This window comes from Anopheles ziemanni, chromosome 3 (genome assembly GCF_943734765.1).
Source record: "Anopheles ziemanni chromosome 3, idAnoZiCoDA_A2_x.2, whole genome shotgun sequence".
Taxonomy (NCBI): domain Eukaryota; kingdom Metazoa; phylum Arthropoda; class Insecta; order Diptera; family Culicidae; genus Anopheles; species Anopheles ziemanni.
In genome coordinates this window covers 65,551,607-65,576,273 of record NC_080706.1, presented here as the reverse complement: position 1 = coordinate 65,576,273, position 24,667 = coordinate 65,551,607, and the positions used below count along the sequence as shown (strand labels likewise).

General features: G+C 40.8%; 4 protein-coding genes across 4 annotated transcripts; 2 read left to right on the top strand and 2 right to left on the bottom strand.

The window, feature by feature from the left end:
• Window positions 1–486: 486 nt before the first annotated feature.
• Window positions 487–5,823, bottom strand: LOC131285283 (inactive CLIP domain-containing serine protease A28-like). The gene is made up of 4 exons (XM_058314136.1): window positions 5,605–5,823; window positions 1,445–1,609; window positions 1,088–1,384; window positions 487–1,020 (listed from the first exon to the last, which is right to left on the bottom strand). The coding sequence occupies exons 1-4, from the start codon at window positions 5,821–5,823 to the stop codon at window positions 487–489; spliced, it is 1,215 nt and encodes a 404-aa protein (XP_058170119.1).
• Window positions 5,824–8,840: 3,017 nt separating this feature from the next.
• Window positions 8,841–15,439, bottom strand: LOC131285282 (protein FRA10AC1 homolog). The gene is made up of 4 exons (XM_058314135.1): window positions 15,167–15,439; window positions 14,946–15,105; window positions 14,789–14,872; window positions 8,841–8,887 (listed from the first exon to the last, which is right to left on the bottom strand). Exons 1-4 carry the CDS (start codon window positions 15,437–15,439, stop codon window positions 8,841–8,843), a joined length of 564 nt encoding a protein of 187 aa, XP_058170118.1.
• A 2,095-nt stretch (window positions 15,440–17,534) lies between these two features.
• LOC131287755 (zinc finger C4H2 domain-containing protein) lies at window positions 17,535–18,963 on the top strand. The gene is made up of 5 exons (XM_058316838.1): window positions 17,535–17,593; window positions 17,662–17,833; window positions 17,897–18,075; window positions 18,133–18,405; window positions 18,580–18,963. The coding sequence occupies exons 1-5, from the start codon at window positions 17,535–17,537 to the stop codon at window positions 18,713–18,715; spliced, it is 819 nt and encodes a 272-aa protein (XP_058172821.1). The 3' UTR covers window positions 18,716–18,963.
• A 1,721-nt stretch (window positions 18,964–20,684) lies between these two features.
• LOC131285281 (integumentary mucin C.1-like) lies at window positions 20,685–23,394 on the top strand. The gene is made up of 3 exons (XM_058314134.1): window positions 20,685–20,841; window positions 21,547–21,609; window positions 22,669–23,394. Exons 1-3 carry the CDS (start codon window positions 20,742–20,744, stop codon window positions 23,070–23,072), a joined length of 567 nt encoding a protein of 188 aa, XP_058170117.1. The 5' UTR covers window positions 20,685–20,741; the 3' UTR covers window positions 23,073–23,394.
• Window positions 23,395–24,667: the final 1,273 nt, after the last annotated feature.

Below are 24,667 nucleotides of genomic sequence, written 5' to 3'. Positions count from 1 at the left end.
TATAATCCGACATATGTCACAATGACAGCTAATGTCCCATGTAGCAAACTGCTAACATAGAGGTGGTAACATTGTTGTTACCGTAACATAATTATATATAGCTATGTTGTATTTTTGTGGAGAGCGACTTTCATTTGGTTTCATTTGTTTAATATTTTAAACCCACATAAACAAATTTCTAGTTTACGTTCGCTACAAAACCTATCACCATAGGGTAATATTTTTTTTAGATGAATTATGCAATTTAATACTATGATCATTTATTTTACCAAGTACAACTCTACCGCAATCAGTCAAAATGACGGGTATTTAATAATTATTTCTAAGAGCTGGTTTATGTTTCACAAGTTTTCTGGAGTTTGCATTACACGAGGTATCAGAAACTCATAATGGGCATTTTATTCAAATCAGTTGGTATGGTCTGGCTCGTGCTCCATTTTTGACAGTTTGACAGCATTCTATATTTCTCAAAGGGTGATTTTTGCTTCATGTAATATTAACTTTAAGCACTTGTATCGTTCTCTCTATTTGTTCATATATCCAGTCTAGATATTGATTAACCGAAACGTATGCACCGGGACGATTATATCCACCACAGCCAATGCCCCAAGATACAATTCCTGCCAGCACAAAACTCCCATTTGCGTGTTTGCAAGCTAACGGGGAACCGCCGTCTCCTTTGCACGTATCTACGTTGGATTCTCCACCGGCACACATGTATTCTTGCCGAAGGCGATAGAATGGCCCAAGGCCGGCATCCTGTAGCATCCTTTCGCATCTGGCTCGCGGAACCACGGGAAGGTTGATCTTCTTCATAATCGCCGCGTAGGTCCCTTGTACAGTTCCCCATCCGTTAGAGATGCACCGTTGGCCATCAAATGTGTCAGTTTCCTGGGGCAGGCAGATCGGCTGAATGTGTGGCTGGTACAACACTTCGTTTTCAAGAACTAGCAAAGCGATGTCGTTCTGGATAGGTATACGCTTGTATTTTGGATGCATTATAATTTCCACATCAACATCCTTTGGGGAAGACAGGAAAACATAAATGATACCTATGAATTGTAAAATTGGTGTTGCTAAAAATCACCTGGTGAGGATATGGCTCCTTATCAGTTCCGATGTCCCACTCTCCGAATCGCACAATCAAGTTGGTTTTTCCTTCTACATTATGCGCCGTTGTAAGGACATGCCAAGGGTGTATAAGTGTTCCACCGCATACAAATGCATACGTAGACGATGTTGTTCTGTTGACCGTCGCAACATATGCCACCCAAGGAAACTCTCCATATTGTGCCACCGTTTCGTTGGTGTGCAGGTTGTAGAATAGTCCATTTTCGTTCGTTTGACCACATACTTCACCATACGTTGTTGAAGGGGGAGGTTCCTAATTAAAAATATTTATTGTATATCATCCAAGGATTCAGTGTGTATGTATGTTACGTACCATAATATCATCGACTTCATGCTTACAACATATTTGTAGGTAGTTTTCACACTCATCGGTATCATCTATACGTAATGTTATTAGAGAGTTTTCTTTCGAAAGGTTGAAGTTATACGTTTCATTTGGGCACAACGCTTTGCTCACACAAATTCCGCCAGAACATTCCTGGAATTTGAGATGCTTTCATCATGCGCTCCGAAAATAGATTTCAATGCATTCTTACCAGTTTCTTACTACCATCTTCCCCATGAATAACTGCAGCTAAAAGTAAGATTGTAAAAATTGCAAATGTCCTCATCGCTCTGTAGATGAAGTGTAGCTTTCCGGGATCGAAAGCAAACTGAAACAGTGATTATGAATCCAGCTGGGTGAAGAGGTCCAATTGATAAGAGATGCTCTAAACATGCATAGCCAACATTACCAGTACATTTCAGGGGAATTCTGCCCACGAGAAGACAGTACTCTTATCAATGTGGTGATTGCGAATTTTATTTTTTTAGTGTCAAAAACCAAATCAAAACTATCAATTTAATTCAACTCAATTTGAATACTGTTTTACATTACGTTTGACACGGGACCGGCAACCTTATTACTTTTTAAATTCCTTGTTTTTTTCTAAGCTCCTATTACTAACATTCTGGATATTGGAAGCAATATTTTCACTATTGCTGTTGATTGCTATTGACAGGTAGTTGTCACACTCATCAACAACAATACGTTGTTCTAATTGTTAAACGGACGAAGTGAACATCCTGCGATCTAAGGCAATCTGAGAGTGTGATTATGTATCCATTATGTGTGATTGTGTATGGGTGAAGAGGTTCAACTGATAAGATATGCTGTAAACATGTATAGCAAATAATACCAATAAAATATCCAGATATATTGTTGAAATTTATGGATCGGATGAACGTAATACTCTCATAAAAATGTCTTTAATATTGAATTCTTTTGAATTTATTTTACAGACGTATTCTCCTCTATAACTTCATCTAAAGATAATATAAAAGTTAATGGTTTAAGTTTGAAAAAGCCCGACGATAAACATATCTTTTCATACTGTTGCCATCCATTAGCCTTCGATCATCTATTTTAACACCAAATTCCTTGTACATCTTTTCCAATACAATTGTTTCGATCATTGTACATGTTTTGTATATTTTTTAATTACATTTTAGTTTTAGATTCAATTCTATACGAAATGTGAAGCAAGCAGGGGGTCCGCGACAGTCGAGCGGTAGCGCCGGTAAGATAATCGGCCCATGAGCGCCGGGGCTCACCACCTCGACGGCGTGAGTTCGAATCCCAACCGAGACCGGACCCTCCCCTGTACGAGAGGACTGACTATCCACGTACAACAGGGAAACAAGTCCCATAAGCCCTTAAGGGGCAGGCATGACCAAGAGGCCGTTACGCCAAGAAGAAGAAGAAGAATAAGTAAGCATTTGAAAAATGTAATCCAACAGTGAAGTGGAGGTATTCCGTAAGATTAAATTGTCAGGATTTGGAATACATCCATTTCCTAAGAGCCTTACGATTAGTGTAACAAAAATGAATAGTATTTTTGTTGATTTTGCACCACATAAACAACATATTGGCATGGGCAGCGTGTCGGTTAAATATGCAAAAAAAAAAATTCATCAACTGAATTGTCGCTAATGAACGAAAGGCGGATAGGTGTTAATTTCGATACTAATAAATCACTGCCATATGAAATAGTTCTCTGGAACCATGAAACGATTGGATGTAAATGCAGTTTCCTTTAGATTCGTCAATGAATCGTGAATCACGAAGATGAGGTTTCTACTCTTTGCATTTCAATTATTCTACACGCAGTATGATTCAGCAAATCTTGAAGATTTACATCAGCTTTTGGTTCACTAACAGAAATAAAATCTTCACTGGATGCCCCGGTTTTTTAAGTTTGTCGATTTTATTATATGACGGAAATCCTTTTTTTGATCTTTATGCACATCTATTTACTGGGATCTTGTCATTGTCTATAATGGCCTTATCACACTGGTCACCAATGGTGGCATGGAAAAAGCACTGGACTGTCAAACGTGGGGGCCGCTGGTGCAATGAGCTTGCTCAATACACCAGTTTGACAGTCCAGTGCCTTCGCCAAGCCACCATTGGTGACCAGTGTGATAAGGCCATAACACATGCCAACGCTTCTTCGTGAGATATTGAAACATCACTTTTGGTTGTTATGCGCATTACACTTGAAGGATATTTCAAAAACTTCGAACTCCATTTAGGATATAAAAAGAGCAAGGTGCACATTATTTCAAGAAGCTTTGAGCATAAAAAGAGCGATTTGTGGGCTGTAGAACAAGAAATAGCAATATAATACATTCAAATCAAACCAAGCAGAATTTCATTCTTTGCCATTGAAGGAAATACATTCCCCTTTTACCGGATGTTCAACTACTATCCTGCTTCACATTTTTACGATACAATCATCGATGTATATTTCACTGAATGAGAATTTCCAATATTTCTTACCACACATGATGTTAATGCATATTGCATGATGGAGACGCCTAGTATTTGATAAATTGTAAGCTTCACATATAAAGTACGAAAAAGGGTAAAGGGCTCGCTTAGGCGCAAAAAAAATTGTTTATTGTTAAAAAACATTTTAGACTGTAAGTGGGTATGCATCATATTACAATCTTTTACGGAACGGAAAATTGATAAATTTAGATTTGCGAAGATTGCGTAATATTTTATAACATTCATCTTCAATTTACTTAAACTGTGAATGATTTAAAAGCATGCTAATATACATTTCCACGCTAATGTACAGCCAACCGGTCATATTACAGTCTGAGAAATCTCTTCCACTCACGATACCTGTCCAGACAGTCGAAGCTGGGACCATACCGAACATACCCACCGAGTATACTGGTACATAGTACCAGTGCTCACATACGCCTCCGAGACATGGACTCTGTCAAAATCTGACGAAACCCTCTTAGCCGTGTTCGAGAGGAAGATGCTCAGGAGGATTTTTGGCCCCGTATGTGATGAGGGACAATGGAGGAGCCGCTATAACGACGAGCTCTACGAGCTGTACGGTGACCTTACTGTCGTACAGCGAATTAGACTCGCCAGGCTCCGGTGGGCTGGTCATGTCATGAGAATGGCACCAGACGAAACAGCCCGTAAAGTCCTTTTAGGCTGTCCCCAAGGACAGAGGAGGCGTGGTAGGCCTAAATTGAGGTGGAAGGATGGCGTAGACGAAGCCGCCAATAAAGCCGGGATATGGAATTGGACCAGCGTGGCGAGCGACCGTGAGCGGTTTCGGATGGAGCTTCGTCAGGCCAAGACCGCTCAGCGGTTGTAGCGCCACATAAGTAAGTAAGTAATATACATTTCCAAAACGATACATGAAGTGAAATTTTGGTCAATAATATAGGACTTACAAGCTTTCAAAGTTAATGCTAATTTTTCTATTTTTCACCCAATATTTTAACAAATCTTGACTTTGACGGGCTATTCCTCTGAAACTGGAAAAACAGAGGCTCTAATTTTTGGGTCATTTCTTAGTTTCATCTTGTAGTTTGAGAAAACATTTGTCATTTTTTGTAAATCCAAAGATAAATTTTGATTTTTATCCCGGCTTCGCCCCATCGTGGAACGTCACCAATAACTACTCTTTCGCCAAGGCACTCCGGAAACAAGCCCCTCAAGGGGTTTAAATATCTATAGTCTGGACATCCAGCACAAGAGTAGACGGCGTGTACTGACTACAACACAACACCTCATTACCCTATTTTGCATTCTTTGCAACCTTTTGAGCTGTGTCCGATTGCTCTGACCAATTTTTAATGCAGTATAAAAATAATGCTTTTGTGTTGCTTGCTGCTTTATTATTCTTATGTTTCTTCTTAAGAACCATGTAAGCTCGAAAATATCTTATTTACATTTGCATTATTTAAAACATATTTTCGTGAATAATTATTAATTGAACAAGGTATCGTATCCTGATAATTAAAAAAATCTGGATTGTGTCTGTATTAACTTGTGAACTAAAAACCGCTCTTGGTGATATGGAAGATGAATTACGCCTTCGTGCTTTGAACTTCATTGAAGCATTCTTCGATTCTTAGTAGCATCGTCATTCTATCCATTTGTTCATTTATCCAACTTACATAATTGCTAACCGAGACGTAAACACCGGGACGATCTTGTCCTCCACAGCCAATGCCCCAAGATACAATTCCTGCTAGCACAAAACTTCCATTTGCGTGCTTGCAAGCTAATGGGGAACCACCATCTCCTTTGCACGTATCTACGTTGGCTTCTCCACCGGCACACATGAATCCTTGCGGAAGACGATAGAATGGTCCAAGGCCGGCAAATTGAAGCATCCTTTCGCATCTGGCTCGTGGGACCACGGGAAGACTGATCTTCTTCATAATGGTCGCGTAGGTCCCTTGTACAGTTCCCCATCCGTTTGCGATGCACCGCTGGCCATCAAAGCTATCCGTTGCTTGAGGTAGGCAGATCGGCTGAATGTGTGGTTGGTACTCCACCTTTTCTTCAAGATAGAGTATGGCAATGTCGTTTTGGATAGGTACAAGCTTGTATGCTGGATGTTTTACAATAAATGAGACCATAATATCCTTGTCAAAAAAAAAAACAGAAAAAATAGATTTTAAATTTTAAAAACCATATCATAATTTGTTAAAATCACCTGGTGAGGAATCAGCTCCTTATTGTTGGAAATGGGTGAATACCTCTGCGTATAAACCTTGGGCAGAAAAGAACTAAAGTTGGCAGCACTGCATTTGGCTGTCAACGTAACTTGAACAGTATGAAATAAATTATTGTTACTGGACTTTCAAAGAGACAACACGTGTTTTCTTGCTGCTTTCCTCTATTGGCGTTTGATCCAAGGGTGGAGTATTTCCACAGAAACCAAAAGACATTACTCAGTATTTTCAACAGGTTATGGGCCCAGCCCCAGTGCTTCGGAGCGTGTGTTAAAGTTTTTGGTTGAGGACAAGGTTTTCCAGGAAGTGCAATTGTGGTATTCCTGAAGAGAAACGGTGTGCAGAAAAAGTAACAATGGCGGACGGTTGGAAGGCAACATTTGCGAAGCTCGGGAACGGTAATTATCAAACATGGAGGTTCCGCATGCAGTCCTTGCTGGAACGCGAGGAATTGTGGGACATGATAGAATTACCGAAGCCGGAAGAAAACGATGATGATTACGCAGACTGGAAAAAGAAAGACGTCAAAGCGCGAGCGACGATTTCCCTTCTTGTTGAAGATAGTCAACTTCGCTTTATCAAGAAAAGCAAGACGGCTCGTGACATGTGGCGCAACCTGCAGGCTTACCACGAAAAAGCCACCATTGGTAATCAGGTAATGTTGCTTCAAAAGATATGTTCCAAAAACCTGTGTGAAGGCGGTAGCGTGGAGAAGCACCTCGAGGAATTTGAGGACTTGTTTGAGCGCCTCGACAACGCCGGGGTAGAGCTCAGCGAACTGCTGCGCATAATCATGATGCTACGCAGTCTCCCACCGTCTTACAGCAGTTTTGTTACGGCATTAGAGAATCGGCCGCAGGAGGATCTAACCTTAGATCTGGTAACTGCGCGGTTGCGGGACGAGTTCCAGAAACGTTCCAGTTCTAATGACCTCTCAGAAAAAGAAATGGTGTTGAAAGTGACAGAACGGAGCGAGCAAAGGAAGTGCTTCTTTTGCCAGAAACCTGGACACTTAAAGAAAAACTGCCGCAAATTTCTGGCGCAATCCGGCAGTGAAAAGAGTTTTAAGCCGAAAGCGAAACAGGTTCAAATGGAAGGCGAACGCTCGTCGGAGGAGAAGCAGGCAGCTGTTGTTGGAGCTGTGTGCTTCATAGCGGGTGACGTCATACCGGGTGCATGGACGATTGACAGTGGTTGCACATGTCACATGACTAATGACCCTGAGTTTTTCGCCGAATTTAAAAGAGGACCTTTAGGCGATGTGACTCTAGCAGATGGAACGAAAACAAAATCGACCGGAATTGGGAACGGTGTGATTGTAGGCATGAACGCCAATGGTCAACGTGTGGCCATCACACTAGAAAACGTGTTGTTAGTTCCAGCTCTAGAAGGTGGGCTTATATCTGTAAGAAAGCTCGCAGCAAAAGGTTTCTCGGTAGCATTCGGAAGAAAAGGTTGCGAAATAAAAGCACAAAATACTACCGTAGCTGTTGGTATATTAGTCGGCAACCAGTATAAGCTAAAGGTGGTAGAATCGTGTATGACAGCAACGCGTTATCATGGTGTAGACTGCCAACACACGTGGCACCGGCGAATGGGACACCGTGACATGCAGGCTGTGAACACGATGGTGAATAAAGGGCTAGTTGACGGAGTAAGAATGACAAACTGTCGAGAGCGGATGGTGTGTGAGTGTTGCATGCTGGGAAAGCTGGTGCGGAAGCCTTTTCCGCAGGTTCTAGAGCGGAAATCTAAGCGACCAATGGACATCATACACACGGATCTCTGTAGTCCTATGGAGCGTCCGACGCCAGGCGAATACGGAGACCCCTGCGGGGAACAGGCGGCAACAAAGAACCTAATGAAACAGGAGGAGCGACATGTTTTGAATGATCCTGTATTAGAGAGTGACGAAGATCTTCCGTTTGAATGTGACAACAAGAATGAAGGGACCCTGTCACAACCGAGAGCATCAGAGAAAGAAGAGGCAGACAAAAAATATGAAGAGGTGGCCAGAAAACTAGTGCTCATGGAACAGGACCTCAAGCGTTCGGAGGAGAAGGTCGAGATGAACGAAAGCAAGATCGTCGAGCTTGAGGAGGAACTCCGCGTTGTCGGTAACAACCTGAAGTTGCTGGAAATCTTGGAAGAAAAGGCAACGCAACGGGAGGAATCGTACGGTGGTCAAGTGAGAGTGTTGGATCAGCGTCTCAAGGAGGCTGAAGCTCGCGCTGAATTCGCTGAACGTTCCGTTCAGAAGTTGCAGAAGGAAGTCGACAGACTCGAAGATGAGGTGACTGTCGAACGTGCCAAGAACTCCAATAGATCCGGGGTACACAGCGGAAAATGAAGGAAGCAAACCGTTCGAAGACATAACACTGTACAGGAATTTGATAGGAGCTTTGTTGTATTTGGCCATCAATGCGAGGCCCGATTTGTCACTTAGCGTAGGTTTGTTGGGATGCAAAGCCAGTCAGCCTAACAACAGTGACTGTAGTGCGGCAAAGCGCGTGTTACAATACTTGCAAAGTAGTAAGGTTGGTACTCACCCAGGAGGAGTGTTGGAAATGGGTGAATACCTCTGCGTATAAACCTTGGGCAGAAAAGAACTAAAGTTGGCAGCACTGCATTTGGCTGTCAACGTAACTTGAACAGTATGAAATAAATTATTGTTACTGGACTTTCAAAGAGACAACACGTGTTTTCTTGCTGCTTTCCTCTATTGGCGTTTGATCCAAGGGTGGAGTATTTCCACAGAAACCAAAAGACATTACTCAGTATTTTCAACACTTATCAGTCCCAATGTCCCACTCTCCGAACCGCACAGTGTAGTTGGAGTTTTCATCAACATTGTGCGCCGCTGTTAGCACGAGAAGCGGGTGTATAAGTGTTCCACCGCATACAAATTTCGATAATGACGTAGTCTCGTTGATTATTGAAATATATGCAACCCAAGGAAACTCTCCGTATTGTGCCATCGTTTCGTTACTGTGTAGTTTGTAAATCAATCCATTCTCGTTGCTTATACCACATACATCGCCGAATGTTTTTGAAGCAGGGGGTTCTTCAAAAGCTTTCTGTAATAATTATCGCGTAAAGAATCAACATATTCACCGTATGCAGTTTTACATATTGGTTGCCATACCTCAGGGTCCTCAGCGATTTCTGGCGCTGGTGTCTTACAACAGGTCAGTAAGTAGTCTGCGCATTCATCGTAGTCATCAATATGTACTGTAATAATACTCTGGTTCTGGGCAAATTCCGGGCTACCGATGTATGTTCCATTTGGACACAAAGCCTTCGCCACGCAAATACCGCCAGCACATTTCTGTGGATAACATTTTTATCAGCATATAATGAACTATAATCACATCATATGATACGCTTACCAGTTCATTACTACCTCGTTCACCACGAATGACTAGCACTAGACCTAAGATTAAAAAATTTACGCATGCTCTCATCGCTAAGTAGCCAAAGTGTATCTTCCCGAGAACGAACGCAAACTGAACCCAGCATCCAGCTGGGTGAAGAGGCTCAATTGATAAGAAACGCTCCAAAAATTTAAATCAAAACATTTCGGGGAATTTCCGGTGGGAAAGTTAGTGCTCTTATCAATGTGACGTTTTACCGGCGGGAAAGTTCAATGTGACGTTGTACAATTTTATATTTTACATTTTTAAGTTTATGATCTGCAGATGTTGTTGAAGACTTGTTTGGTTCGTATTTTAAATAATAAAATCATCAATAGGTTATGGGCCCCGAAGAGTAAAACAACGGTCAAACATAAGTACTGGAAGTTCCGTTGATCAAAACGCTACGTAGGGAAGAGGAGCAGGATTGCTGACGGCTGGCGTAGGACGGCTTAACGGAATCGCTCTTCCCATGGTAGAAAGGTTAAGAGAACGCGGAAATTACTCAACATGTTTTTATTGTTGTTTAGGGTTTTATGACATAAAATATGAACAACTTAATCAGTTCAACTGTGATTATATTGCATTATAACACATTCAATTCTTTTTTAGCCCAAAATGGTCAGAAAAGAAACTCCTTTGCAGAAGAGGTCCGATATCATCCGGTTGTTCGAAAATGGAGTAACAAGCTAGTATGAAGTGAAATCGATCAAACAAGATTGCAAGTACGACGGCAAAAGCGATATGGCGGTTTTGGCATTGAAAGGGATGAGATAAGCAAGTATGAGGGGAGCCAATACTTTATTTGCATACCGCAGTTTATATTTTTATTTCTTCTTCTTCTTCTTGGCGTAACGACCTCTTGGTCATGCCTGCCCGTTAAGGGCTTACGAGACTTGTTTCCCTGTTGTACGTTGATAGTCAGTCCTCTCGTACAGGGGAGGGTCCGGTCTCGGTTGGGATTCGAACTCACGGCGTCGAGGTGGTGAGCCCCGGCGCTCATGGGCCGATTTTCTAACCGGCGCTACCGCTCGGCTGTCGCGGATCTTATTTTTTTCTGTTTCCAGTTTATTTGGAGAATGGTCACAAAATGTACCGAGAACTCCTGAGTCAGGAGTACAGCAAGTAAAAGAAACCACAAGTAACAAGATTTACCATTTTTCAACGAAGTCAAAACCAAAAGTTCCTTCGAAATCCTTATTTAATAAGAAATTGATACACCTTTTACCACTGTTTAGCGCGATGGCCAAGGTCTTTAGTGACACCGTCCAAAACATTAATACGATCGCCGGAGATATTAAGACAGCGCGAGCGCCGTTTAGCAACTCCATCCAAAGCATTAAGAAGATGACAGACCCTTCTAAGATAATGGGAGCACCCTTTGCGCGTTGAGCGCACCTATTTGACCGTTCGCCGCACCTTTTAGCGGCAGTCTTTTTTCCGAGCCTTTTGTGAGCGCTTTTGTTCAAAGAGTCTAAAGGCCTTGGCCATCGCGCTAAACAGTGGTAAAAGGTGTAAGTTTGAAGTGGATTTTCTTATTTTTCGTACATAAAAAAGATGTTTATGCTGTTCCACTTTACCTTAAATGGTGTTTTGCCTTCTATCATTACGATAAATTTGCACAACCCGCCCAAAACGACTACTTTCAGTTTGTTTGAGCCGTTGCGAACTGTGACGAGTATGGTGTATGCAACTTTTCGTAAAGCATGTTCAGTTACAACCCGAAAATAGAAAGAAATATTTCACACCCCGATAATAGAAAGGGAAATTTCTAATCGAGAAATAAATTATCTACAATAAAAATACCAGTATGCATATGGGATTTAATCTATTGACGTAAATTCATAACCCAGTACCGAATTGTCAACTTAGAGACGTTAATCTATCGTGAATTGTAACGTGAGCTTTTCAAATATTAAAAAATAGACTATATGCGGGTGTTCCTGCAAATCTGTCGACAGCTGTAAATTTCCATGAAATTTCCATGAAATCCACGACTTAAAGATTTTATTCATATGTACCGACATCTTCATGCACCAAATCTATGAGTTTTAATGCTTAGATATCTGGTCCGCTTTATATATCTCTTCATTGATCCAGGGAACAAAATCACTAACCGAGACGTAAGCACCGGGAAGATTTTCCCCACCACAGCCAATGCCCCAAGATACAATTCCTGCTAGCACAAAACTTCCATTTGTTTGCTTGCAAGCTAATGGGGAACCACCATCTCCTTTGCACGTATCTACGTTGGCTTCTCCACCGGCACACATGAATCCTTGCGGAAGACGATAGAATGGTCCAAGGCCGGCAAATTGAAGCATCCTTTCGCATCTGGCTCGTGGGACCACGGGAAGACTGATCTTCTTCATAATGGTCGCGTAGGTCCCTTTTACAGTTCCCCATCCGTTTGCGATGCACCGCTGGCCATCAAAGCTATCCGTTGCTTGAGGTAGGCAGATCGGCTGAATGTGTGGTTGGTACTCCACCTTTTCTTCAAGATAGAGTATGGCAATGTCGTTCTGGATAGGTATGCGCTTGTATTTTGGATGTTGTACAATAAATGAGACCATAATATCCTTGTCAAAAAAAACAGAAAAAATAGATGAAGATACAATTTTAAAAACCATATCATAATTTGTTAAAATCACCTGGTGAGGAATCAGCTCCTTATCAGTCCCAATGTCCCACTCTCCGAACCGCACAGTGTAGCTGGAGTTTTCATCAACATTGTGAGCCGCTGTTAGTACGAGAAGCGGGTGTATAAGTGTTCCACCGCATACAAATTTCGATAATGACGTAGTCTCGTTGATTATTGAAATATAGGCAACCCAAGGAAACTCTCCGTATTGTGCCACCGTTTCGTTACTGTTTAGATTGTAAATCAATCCATTCTCGTTGCTTATACCACATACATCGCCGAATGTTTTTGAGGCAGGGGGTTCTTCAAAAGCTTTCTGTAATAATTATCGCGTAAAGAATCAACATATTCACCGTATGCAGTTTTACATATTGGTTGCCATACCTCAGGGTCCTCAGCGATTTCTGGCGCTGGTGTCTTACAACAGGTCAGTAAGTAGTCTGTGCAGTCATCGTAGTCATCAATACGTACTGTAATAATATTCTGGTTCTGCGCAAATTCCGCACCACCGATGTATGTTCCATTTGGACACAAAGCCTTCGCAACGCAAATACCGCCAGCACATTTCTGTGGTCAAAATTTCTATTAGCGTATAATGGACTACAATCACACCACAGCACAGTCTTACCAGCACATTATCATCTTGCCCGCGAATAACTGCCACTAGAACTATGATTGTAAAAATTGCGAACGTTCTCATTGCTCAGTAATTGAAGTCTAGCTTTCTGAGTCCAAACTTAAACTGACTCAGTGATGCTGCATCAATCATGCAGAAGAGGTTGAATTGATAAGAGCTGTAATAAACAAATAATAATAATATAGACCGCCAGTTATTCTCCTGCACACAAATCAACTTCTCTATTAAGATGGACGTTCATTTGGTGTTTGTGCTCTGTTGTGATTCGATTGGTCTGGATTTCGAATACATGTTCGATTGCTGTACTTTAAATGTTTCTTTTTCAACAACATGATTAAGGTTAAGAATGGTTGTTACTGTATTTCTAACAAAATGTTAACCTTCTTTACGAATTACTATTTCTTATAACTAACTATGTACAGAAGCGGATCAATCCGTTCGGGGGCCCCAAGCGGTTGGATAAACGGGGCCCTCCAAACATTTCCATTGCTATAAATGTTTCTATACCTGTGGCCAAAATTGAACTTATTTTTTACAACAGCTTGCAATCCTTTATACAGATTTTCAGCATGTAATCTCCACGATTTTTGATAGGTATAAATTCTACACATCTTTTCGTTATTATCCATAACTTCGTCACATATCTTATAGTAAATATTAATTCAAAGCATCTAAAATAAATAAACAAATTCAACAATATAATGTGATAGGTAACTTACAATTCCTTTCACACAATTTGCTTGTTTCATGAAATCAGATGTTAGATCTTCATTATCTGAAAATAATTACTCTGAATTAAGCAATCTGAACAAGTTAATAAAATTCCTTTTGTTCTGTTAATTATGGCCTCCACATCCTAAATCAGACAGACCTATTGAAAACTAATCATTTTATTATTTTTCTGCGATAAATGTCATGTTTTTCTTTTTTTAAGTAAATGCAAATGTAGATTACTGTTCATAGATGTTTTTTTATGTGTGCTAAATCACAACAGGGTTTTTTAAATCCCTCTCAAATTATCAAATCATGTTATCAATTTTAAAACCGATGACGAAAACAATTTAAAAGGGTAACAATGCAGACTTTTGCTGATGGACCGTGAATTGAGAGCATTTTAAGTCAAACGGTCATTATTAGATGATTTTTTTTAGATGATAAAATCGGTTACTCTAGCGATCTGGGGGTTTCATCACGGGGCCCCCCGCGGCCGCTCAGTCCGCTTATAGGTAGATCCGCCTCTGACTATGTATAAAGCATTTGTTTGTGTCCATCGATTGAATAAAATCGTCTATTTTAGTTTTTGATTCTACCAAATTTGTGTGGATTTTTTTTTGTTAAAAATCAAATGAAAAAATTGATTGCACGGAAAGAAGTAACTGACCACGCACATTCGCGTTTGTAAGTGGCTTTAATCATTCAACTTAAACACTGCGTCCCTTATCAATACAGTCGGGAAATACCCGGACCACTGTGTTCCATTCCATTTGACCTTCTATTTTACACTGTCCAGGAAAAGCTGAAAGACAAGAGGTTATCTTAATTCAACAAATATCAGTTTTTGGTTTAGTCTTTTTGACGATAGATTTTATTTTTTATAATTATCATTTAAAGTAATAGTTCTTCCAAATATTCATCAAATTCTTCTTCGCGAGTTTTTTCTTCGAGTTCGGGTCCTGTGAAAAGAATAATGTTGTAAGGGTAGGTCGTTTTTTGCAAAATTATTGTTTAATACAGTGTTACCTTTTGCCCAATCTCCTTCTATACTTCCGGGTTGCGTTATTAATGACCCGCTACTTGTTGACAACTCTTGAACTTCATGCTGCATCAATGCAGTACTTGTTTCGGCCAAATAGGTTTCTTCAAAAGACGGGGTCGTTGGTAAACCCGTCGTCAAACTACCACAGGTTGGTTCTGAGTTAAAGGTTTTACCTTTACGATCCCGTTTCTTCAATCGCTTAACTTCTCTTTTTTTCGAGTGGTAGTTAAGCTTATCTGAGCATTTCGAGCACAAACCTTGAAGAGATTAAAAGTTTGTCAAGTACATTGATTCGGGAAAAGTGAAAAGCAGGTATAATTCATCACTTACGTAGTTTGACCAAAGCATTCTTTTTCTCGCCATGTTCAAGATAGCCAAAGTTTACTTCCCAGCTGCGAAGATTAGTCCGCTCTTCGCATATTCTATCGCCGCAAATGAATTGTCCTTTACCAGTAACCACTTCCTTCTCCACCCTCCAGCGCATGGCAACCTCAAAGGAAGAGAATGTTGTCCTTGGCAGTGTTCACACTAGCTCGGGTGGTCCATCTTACCTTATTTTCTTTGTAACGGCTGAGGTCAGCAATACAGTATTCCTTGAAAAGCTTATCATAATACTTCTTCGAAAGTTGTTTTTCCCAACTATCGACGGCTTCGTTATCCCAAAGAAACCGATGATTCTCACGAATCACATCATGATCCGTTTTATCGCGCGAACTGTCTCGTTGGAGCGATTTTGTTGCACCGGGTTGAGTTAAAATATATTCATTGATCAGGTGCTTGTGCAGCTCGTACGGATTCAAATGTGCTAAATTTCTGTGGTACATCCTTTCTTGCACTAGGAAAATACATCAATGTAAACAAAGCGTTTTGCCAGAAGCGTATACAAACCCTTCGGAAACGAATTTTAAAGTGACAATTGGTGTTTGTATACCAACAAAGATATTCGGTACAGTTAGTTCACCTCAAAATACGGGAAAACAAATAGCATAGCTGATTCTCGCACCTGAAAAGAAGAAACTTGTTTCCCGAACAAATGCATCAGGAACATTCGGAAGATGAAATCAGCGATATTTCGGCGGATAGCGTACATATAGAAGAGGAGTTGGCGTTATTGGAATCCCAACTGGACAGAGAAGTACAAATGTTCTTATTCCCGGGGCAATAGGTTCAAAATTCACTCAACTTTCTGTTTGCAGGCGGTTGAAGCAATTGAAAATGGATTGTATGAATGTTCAGATAAAGTTCTTGAGAGGTTCAGCGGATCCTCTACACTATGCGGTGATACACATGACGCTTACACGTGTAACACATGTATGAAAACATGTTTCAACATGCAGGACCTCGCCCGCCACATAGAAACACACAATCGATGGCGCTTCAAATGTAATCATTGCGGAAAATACTTTAAATCGAAAGCGGTCTTGAACACTCATCAACAAAGACACCTTCCACACAAGTCGTTTCGATGTTATATCTGCGACAAACCATTCATCACTAACAACGACTTGCAAAACCATGTTAAAGTACACAAAGAACAACATATACGACACAGATGTGAAATTTGTGGGAAAGATTTCGGGCGTATCTACACTCTTCGAAGTCATATGAAATTACACGATCCAGAACCAGAATTTAACTGTGGGCGGTGTGGGAAAATATTTCCCAAACGTAGAAACTTACTATTGCACGAAAGAACACACTTAATAGAAGATTCACTCTCGAAAGGAAAATGATGGAAGAACAATGTTTTTTCTCGAAAACAATTTCAAAAAAATAAATGTATTTTACTGCGAATAGCTCGTTTGTTTTTTATGAATAAATTTAACTTGCATGCGCTTGAATGTTAGGAATGAAACTGTAGTGGTGCACAGAGTGACATAACGGATGCCGGTTCGGACTCATTGAATTTATATCATTTCCTATGTTTTCACGGACTGGTCGTCAATTTATCTAATAAACTAAATACTAAATCCGAATGGTTTAAAAATGTTGCTCCATTGGAATCTCACAGTTCTTCATCAGTTGAATCCAAAGAATTCAAGATTTATTCACACGTGCTTCACATGTAAACCTCCGTTTAAACACGCCTGGAATTCCAGGTGGCGGGAACGGGAAAAAGTAGCCCAGATTCGACAGAATATCCAGCGGGAACGAGCTTATTCGCCCGATCTGTCAAAGTGAAGCTTTGTTTACGTTTTAGTTTGTTTACGTGATCTAAATTGGCGGCAGGTAAAAGTGGAATTGTGAGTCATTATCAAATATAAAGTTTATGAATGGTGTTGTTGAGTTCCTCCTCCAAAATTTTGCGTCGAAGACTACTCGCATTTTGGTTTCTCTCCAACAACATCGGCCGCATCCATATAGTTGCCCATACCGACCTTGTTGTAGCAAGCGAATGAAACTTTTCATGAAACGTTTCAATTAAGCAAATGCGTCCGTTCCCGCCGGGTCGTAGTTTCGCGTTTTTTAAACATAGCGGGAACGAAATCCGTTTTTTTCATATGGAGTTTCCCGTCGTCCAGCGGGATTCCCGCGGGACGGCGGGAATATTCGTGCGAATACCGCTGTGTCTAGCCGTCGCTTAAAGGAACTTGCAGTTCCTTTGCTCGTTGTGAAGGATTCATGAATCCATGGTTCGGATCAGCATCATGGTTCTTATTCCACATGCCCCCACTAAATCATATTTGTTCACTGAAGCCAAAGATTAATCGGCCATTTTCCATAGCGTCAAATTGTTTTGTAGTTTCGGTTCTGAAACGCTAGAACGCTGTTAGAAAGGATTTCTACTTATATGTGTTACAGAACCATTATTAGTGGTGTGACGCTAAGCTCAGTATTATAACAGTAAAAGGCTAGTCTAGTAAAAGGCTTAGTCCAGATCGCAGTGCTTTGAGAAATTGGTTCATATACGGAAGAAAAATGAGCGCTGTCGACGAAAGAACTATTTACGCGAAGCTGGAAGCTATGAAAGACATAAGGCATGTACAATTGTGGCATCAAATTAAATACACAACATTTGTTTACAATAAATCCACCCTCTTTTCAGATCCAAAACACTACAACTAGAAAAGCTAAAACTTAAAATAGTTCGTGAAGTAGAAAATGGGGATGCAGAGGAAAAATGTTTGTCTGAATATCGTCGCGAGCTTGAACTTCTTATGCAAGAAAAGATGAGCCATGTAGAGGAGCTTCGACAAATTCATGCTGATATTAATGCGGTATGTCAAAGAATATAGCTAGTTGAAGTTAAATTTGATAACAAAATTTGAAACACATTGCAGATGGAAACAGTTATCAAGCAAGCAGAAGAAAATAGGATACGTTCTATAAATATGGCTAATCGTATCCATGAAGAGTATGTACCCCTGAAAACTGAGGTTGATTCTATGCGTCGCGACTACTTAGGTCTTGAAAGGCTGCCGGAACTACATGAAGAGGAAGGCACAATCATTTCTTCAGAGTATGTTATACAAAACCGTACCTATAAAACTTTCTTATGATGTGTTTTTTTAAATAGCCGTTTTCAGAACTATTACGCTGCGAACAAATCATTATCCACGCCGACCGCTACATTCTCTCGTCCACCACTGTCTGCACATCATCCTTTACCACCGGATGCACCGGCCACATCGTTACCTCCATCGGCTCCCCCAGGATTTCTTCCGCCTCCTCCGGTAGCAATGCGTATAAATAAGCCTCCAGAATTGCCGACAAATCGGCTTCAACAGGCACCATCAACGATTGGGATCGGTCATCCGACATTCAGGTCTGATTTCAATGTGAATTTAAGGTGATTTTTCGTTTCGTTTTATTTTTCATTACCTTGTTTTTGAATGTATGTTGATACTGACTTTTTTTAAATTCATTTAAACTTAAATGAATTTATGTTCACTATAGCACAATATAGTAGGTCATGTTTAAATTATATTAAGAGCTACAACGTTCTCATTTTTTGCAATTTCAGCAGACAGCAGCCGCCTCCGATGAAATCGTGCCTGTCGTGCCATCAACAAATCCATCGAAACGCTCCGATCTGTCCGCTATGCAAGGCTAAGAGTCGCTCTCGCAATCCGAAAAAACCTAAAAAGAAGGATCACTAAATTGACCACGCGCTGGTAGCGTCAGGGACACATCGTTTATTAAATTATGCAGCTTTCTATATATTCTTCCGTATCAATTCATGGACGTACAATCGAGTGGTTCAGCTTGCTGATGTCGACTTAATATTAGTCATTCATAACTAGGTAATAAGAATATTTTGCATTTTCTTGCAGCAACATCATTACGATTTGAGTCGTATGTATTATTTTAAATTTAACAAAAGTATAATATATCGTGTATTGTACAATTTTAATTATTGTGCTATTTTTGAATCGTAGGTATAATAAATTACTTTCTTCTAATGGATAATATGTGTTTTAGTCAAACAAGATATTAAATGCTTAGGGGCTCCTGGGATAATATGCTCCCTTTTAAGAAAGCTTCTAACTTTTCAATGACCTACGACGACCTACGAGTATTTGAACCGTTGTGTGGACCGTTAATATTCGGTTACGCAATCAAGGGGGATCTTATTTCCCAAATATATAACAAACTTCCTTTAGCGGCACCAAGACCAAGCGCAGTCCGCTAACAGCGGGCGCGCCGCCGTTTCAAATTAATTTCTTCGGCTAAACTCATTTTCAGCATGTGTGCCTGTGTAATATAATTTTCAAGGTTAGTTACAATGTTGTTAGTTACAAAGTTTAATAACGTGCATTCAACCTCCACTTCATGCTTGTTTCCCGCTAGGCAATTTCGAGCAAATCGTCCTCAAAAACGTCCTCCATGACACAAACATCGAGCAGTTTTGTATGGTGAGGAGGACAAGGAGGACGATTGCTCGAAAAACGTCCTCCTTTTGTTTCATCCCCATACAAAAATGGAGGACGTTTGTTCGCGCGGAGGACGTTTTGAGAACGATATTTCGAGCTGCCTAGCGGGTTAAAGCGAACCGTTGGCGTTAAAATATTCAAAAAGAATGCATGTGTGTTGGGGTCCGCGACAGCCGAGCGGTAGCGCCGGTTAGAAAATCGGCCCATGAGCGCCGGGGCTCACCACCTCGACGGCGTGGATTCGAATCTCAACCGAGACCGGATCCTTCCCTGTACGAGAGGACTGATTATCCACGTACACATAGGGTAAAAAGTCTCGTAAGCCCTCAACGGGGCAGGCATGACCAACAAACAAGGTCGTTACGCCAAGAAGAAGAAGAAGCATGTGTCACGATTTGCATAGCTTCAGACGGAAATGTGAACCAGCAGGAAGACGAGGATTTGGGCTTGGGTCTCATTAACCCTTTTACCGTAATGGTACCGTTTTAACTACTTAGTCGTCGTTCTTGGGTGCTTTTATTGGCAAACAAAAATTAAGAACGATTTCTAAAAAACAATTTCGATCTGCTATACATTTCTAACGTTTTCCCTGAAAAATTCCTCAGTGTGAACAAAAAACTCAGTTTTGTATGAGCAGAGGCGGGCTGACACAAAATAAGAAATGTCTAGTGGAAATATGGCTGCCACGACGAGGCTTTTGAACTCACCTCTCCCTAGGATTCACCTTGGCCTGGTTCCACAGTTCCTTTGCCCGTTCAGAGGTAGGTCGCGATATACGTGCACATCTCTTGAACGACGAAATAAGAACTGACAGACGTCATACATCAACCGCATCGACTAAAAAAACGTCTAGTTCAATACGGAACGGTGTGCTGGTTAGTCAGGTAGATTGTGTGATCGTGCTACGCATTTGTGGTGCTGTATTATTAAAAGATTCTAGCCAGGCAAGTCGCCTAGTCACTAAGAAGCTAGATTATCGGAATATTTCAATGGTAGCGTGATTGAATCTATAAATTTAGCACTCTCGCCTACGATGCCAGCGGCCTCCGCCATTGGTAGTTAGATGCGTCGTGCAATTTTTTTTTGCTTTAATTGGTGGTATTACGATATTACGTGTTGGAGTGTAACACTTACTCGTCTTGGGGTCATTTCGGGAAAAGTAAATAACTTCTACGTATACTTTCTCTAGGATTGCGCTGTATCGGATAAGTTGAATACTAATCTGCCAAAGAAGTCCAGATAGCTCGAGACGATGGTTTCCTCGAAATACATCAAAAGCGCACTGCTGGTCGCATTGTTCGCACTGTATGCCGTGCATGCAGTACCCGCAGAGGAGAATTCTGGAAAGCCAGGTAAGCGAAATTCCACCATCGGGACGTTCCGATCAACTAAGGTTGAGCGCGTATAGGGCCTTATCGCATCAAAAGCATTCATGTTCGATTATCATGGAGCAATTTCTCAATCGAAAAGAAGGTTAATATAATTTGCCTCACAGTTTGGCTTATGATTCATATTCAGCGCGTATGAAGTCGGCCTGTGGATGCAGATTAACGCGAATACATGCTTCATACAGAGAGTATTCACGTACACAAACGCATAATCCACAGATAGATGTGCGGATTGAAGCGCGGTTTCCCACCAATATCGGGCTGCACCGGAATTGTCGCGGTGGAGGAGTATTTTTGCGATAAGCATGCAAGAGAGTGTTTACGGGGAATCTCCTTGTGGATGCGGGGAGAGTTTGCATTCATCAGCATTTAACTTTTTACTGTTACCAAGCCCATCGGAGATAGGTTACAAAGTCTTTGGTTGCACATTTGTTTGGTTCACCGATATAGTTAGCGTTTATGCTGCTGGCCATGATGTTTTTCTTTGCTTAAATAAACAATCCATTCGCTTCCTTTCTCCGCTATAATGTAACATGATGAGTGTGTTAACGGGTAGCCGATTGGATACTTCTTCAATTTTTGCTGACACGGTCACAGCACACTTGGTGCATACGAAGATCGGGAGGTATTTGCGTATTAATCTTCCATTTATGTTTATGTTTTTTTCAGTTGACGTTACCCCGACAGAGACGACTGTTCCTCCCCCCACTCCCACCACGGTGACACCACCAAGTAAGCATTAAAAAATCGATAGGCGCACGGAAATCGAACGTTTCATTTTTGCCTTCTTTTCCTTAGTCCACTGTTATCATAGCCCCTTACTATGATGGTCGTGAAATGTTGACCTTGAACAGACCACATTGCTACAGAAACTAGTGACATCATTCTTTTGTAATCTAGATGCAGATTTGCGCTATGTAGATTGTTTTCCTTTTTTAAGCAGTCATTTTAATTAAATCTGGTAATAGTTGCAAACCCATTTTCTGAATGTTTAAATTGCTATTACCTTTCATACTTTACATCGAGCTCGACTTATCATTGATTCTATTCAACAAATTCATTTCAATCTGATCAAGGTTTCAACAGTTTATACCTCTTATGGACGCTAAAAGGCTTGATTGAATCACTTTTTTGGCTTTTTAGTTTTTTGTGAAGCTTTATAACTATGTGATGTTAAATCGAAAACAAATGTTTTACCAATATTTATGCGTAATGCGGATGCTTTATGTTGTACGTTTCATCGAATTAGCATTTTTGTGTTTTATGAAATTGGATTTATCATTTAAAAGTGTTTAAAATTCTATGTGGGGTCGTAGAGAATCTTTTGTTATTTCTAACTTGAAATTAGATTGAGTGGAATATAAAATGTAAAATAGAATTTTAATAATAATAATACAAGCGTACAATTTAAAATGTTTTTATCACGCTGCCAAAATTAGTCATGAGACTGAATCCAATTTCAGCCCTTCCATAAAAAACCTATTAAAATAATTACAAATTTCAAATAAGCTGCTTCTAGATATACGTTTCTATTGTTATTCAGCTCCTTGTTCTTCCTTTGAGAAACAGTATGATTCGCTCATGTTGAGTGGCTTACTAGCCCTTTTCCTTTCCATACATCATAATTTAGTCTTATCGTACAGCGGAAGTTCCGGTAGAGCTCAGTTTGAACTGCTATCGTGGACCCCCATTCTATTGTTATCGAAGTCATGAAGAGAAAAAGAAAATGCAGCCTTAGGAAACTGACCGTAGCACTTTAATTCTGATAATTATTGTAAAAATTATTTTCAGCGGATCAAAATACTACGACGCCGGCCACCACCACCACGACGCCCGCATCTACAACACCGGATGCTAATACTACCACCTCAACGACTACCACAACGACGGAAAAACCCACAACCACCTCATCCACCACCATCGCCCCCAACACCACCACCACCTCCACCACCACGACTTCAACTACTCCAGCACCTCCGACTCCCGCCCCGAATACCACCACGACCGAGTCGCCTTCAACGACCACCCCAGCTCCGACCCCGGTACCACACTGCAAACGATTCGATGCGTTCTCCTTTATTGGTGGCATGGTTCTTGCGTATGGCTCGCTGGCCATCTCGCTGGTCCTGTACAAGTTCTACAAAACGCACTGGAATTCCCCTGCCTCCAACAATGGCAACTACCGTACGCTCTAAGGTGATAGGATAGACAGGCAGTCCCGTGCTACGAGTGGGTAGCCTTAAATAGTTCGGTTTCCGTGTATCTACTCCGCCCAGATGAACTTCTTGCCAGCCTCTGCCACGTGTCGTTCAGTTTACTGCACTGATACGTCCACTCACGTGGTGTCCTGGTTGGGAATGCATTTTTCTTTTTACCTTCGAATAACTTCATTTCATCGTAATGATCACCATTATTCAATCATTAGTATTATTGGCAGTACTGGTGCGTGAGCCATTCCTTTTTTCCCCTTTCGTTGCCATTACAACTAAGTCCAGTGGGTGATGCTATCCCCCCAAGGTTAGGCAAGAATTAGTGACAATGCTACACCTGAAGGGACACTTTTTTCAAGCGTCATAATGTCGTTCTGTCTCCAGTTAAAAAAGGATCAAACCAGCTTTTCCCCGTCATAGTACCAAAGTGCCAGCAGCTGCAATCAGAATTTCAGACATGTCGATCTGTGAAATATGTGTAGGTTGGATGAATTCAACAATGTGTGTGCGATCGGGAAAATATTATTGGTATTCTCCAACATTTTGTGAACCGGAAGAAAAGAAAGTGTTCGACCCGAGTTAGGGCGACGAGAATTTAGCTAAACTCTTAAACTGAATTTACAGTTGGTGGATTGACACAGACCGTGGACACCACGTTTAGCCTGCGTTCCAATCCAAATTTTATACCAAAACAATCTTCTATTATATTATCATAAAAATGCACTACTTTGAACTCACTTTTACAAACCATCTTGCACACAATTTCCCCCCAGCCTGTTTGCTTACTACGAACATTAAAAAAAAACCAACGAACAGGGAACTCAAACATGAAATTCAACGATAGCAAGCAAGCAAAAAAAAAAGAAGTAATTGTTCATGTCTATTACTGTTTGACCGGGCTAGGATATGATGGACAATGAATGTAAGAGCTAAATTGTTACTGTAAAAATCTTTCAATGAAAAAGTGTGAAATAAAAGGCTGAGAAATCGATATCACTCCCGAGTGGTGTCGCATAAAGGATATATATATATCGCAGTATGGTGCATTTATTATTGCGCAGAACATACGGAGATGTCTGTTGCAGGATCCTATCGAATCTGCCACTAATCGTTTTGATAGATAGGCAATTATTTTATTATTTCATTTGTTTGTTTATTAGGTGCATCTTACATTATTTGTCTATATGAACACGAACTTATGAACTATATGACAAAACTAAACAATACGCGCACACAGAGTCACGAAAAGTTTGGAACATATTAAAAGTATCAAGTAACGAGCGTACAATTGAGCAATGTAAGGATTGAATGGTAAGTGGGTCGTGAAATCCTTGATCAGGCAAAACATTGAACCTACCAGTTGGTTGCCTTTACTTAATACATTTTCCATATGCGACCTTCTGGTCGGAGAGCAACAACGCAGCATTATTGATGAATAGCAGGAGCAGAAGTGGGCCAAGGTTACTACCCTGTGGGACTTCCAAGGTACATGAGATGGTTCGGGCCAATCTTAACGACCGGCCAGTGAGAAAGGATTGAACCCTACGCACCAATTTGGCGGCCAAGCCGATTTTGGCTTA

Bases quoted from the DNA above. Each gene is read 5' to 3' on its own strand.
- LOC131285283 (XM_058314136.1), bottom strand. From the start codon at position 5,823: ATGCTTCAATTTGCCGGCCTTGGACCATTCTATCGTCTTCCGCAAGGA. The intron at 1,610-5,604 runs GTAAGTTGGATA...CTCAAATTCCAG, and splicing joins ACGTCTCGGTTAGCAATTAT to GAATGTTCTGGCGGAATTTG. The intron at 1,385-1,444 runs GTACGTAACATA...ATTTTTAATTAG, and splicing joins ATGAAGTCGATGATATTATG to GAACCTCCCCCTTCAACAAC.
- LOC131285282 (XM_058314135.1), bottom strand. From the start codon at position 15,439: ATGTACCACAGAAATTTAGCACATTTGAATCCGTACGAGCTGCACAAG. The intron at 15,106-15,166 runs GTAAGATGGACC...TCTTCCTTTGAG, and splicing joins GCCGTTACAAAGAAAATAAG to GTTGCCATGCGCTGGAGGGT. The intron at 14,873-14,945 runs GTAAGTGATGAA...AATCTCTTCAAG, and splicing joins GAATGCTTTGGTCAAACTAC to GTTTGTGCTCGAAATGCTCA.
- LOC131287755 (XM_058316838.1), top strand. From the start codon at position 17,535: ATGAGCGCTGTCGACGAAAGAACTATTTACGCGAAGCTGGAAGCTATG. The intron at 18,076-18,132 runs GTATGTTATACA...TTTTTTAAATAG, and splicing joins GGCACAATCATTTCTTCAGA to CCGTTTTCAGAACTATTACG. The intron at 18,406-18,579 runs GTGATTTTTCGT...TTGCAATTTCAG, and splicing joins GATTTCAATGTGAATTTAAG to CAGACAGCAGCCGCCTCCGA.
- LOC131285281 (XM_058314134.1), top strand. From the start codon at position 20,742: ATGGTTTCCTCGAAATACATCAAAAGCGCACTGCTGGTCGCATTGTTC. The intron at 20,842-21,546 runs GTAAGCGAAATT...TGTTTTTTTCAG, and splicing joins GGAGAATTCTGGAAAGCCAG to TTGACGTTACCCCGACAGAG. The intron at 21,610-22,668 runs GTAAGCATTAAA...AATTATTTTCAG, and splicing joins CACCACGGTGACACCACCAA to CGGATCAAAATACTACGACG.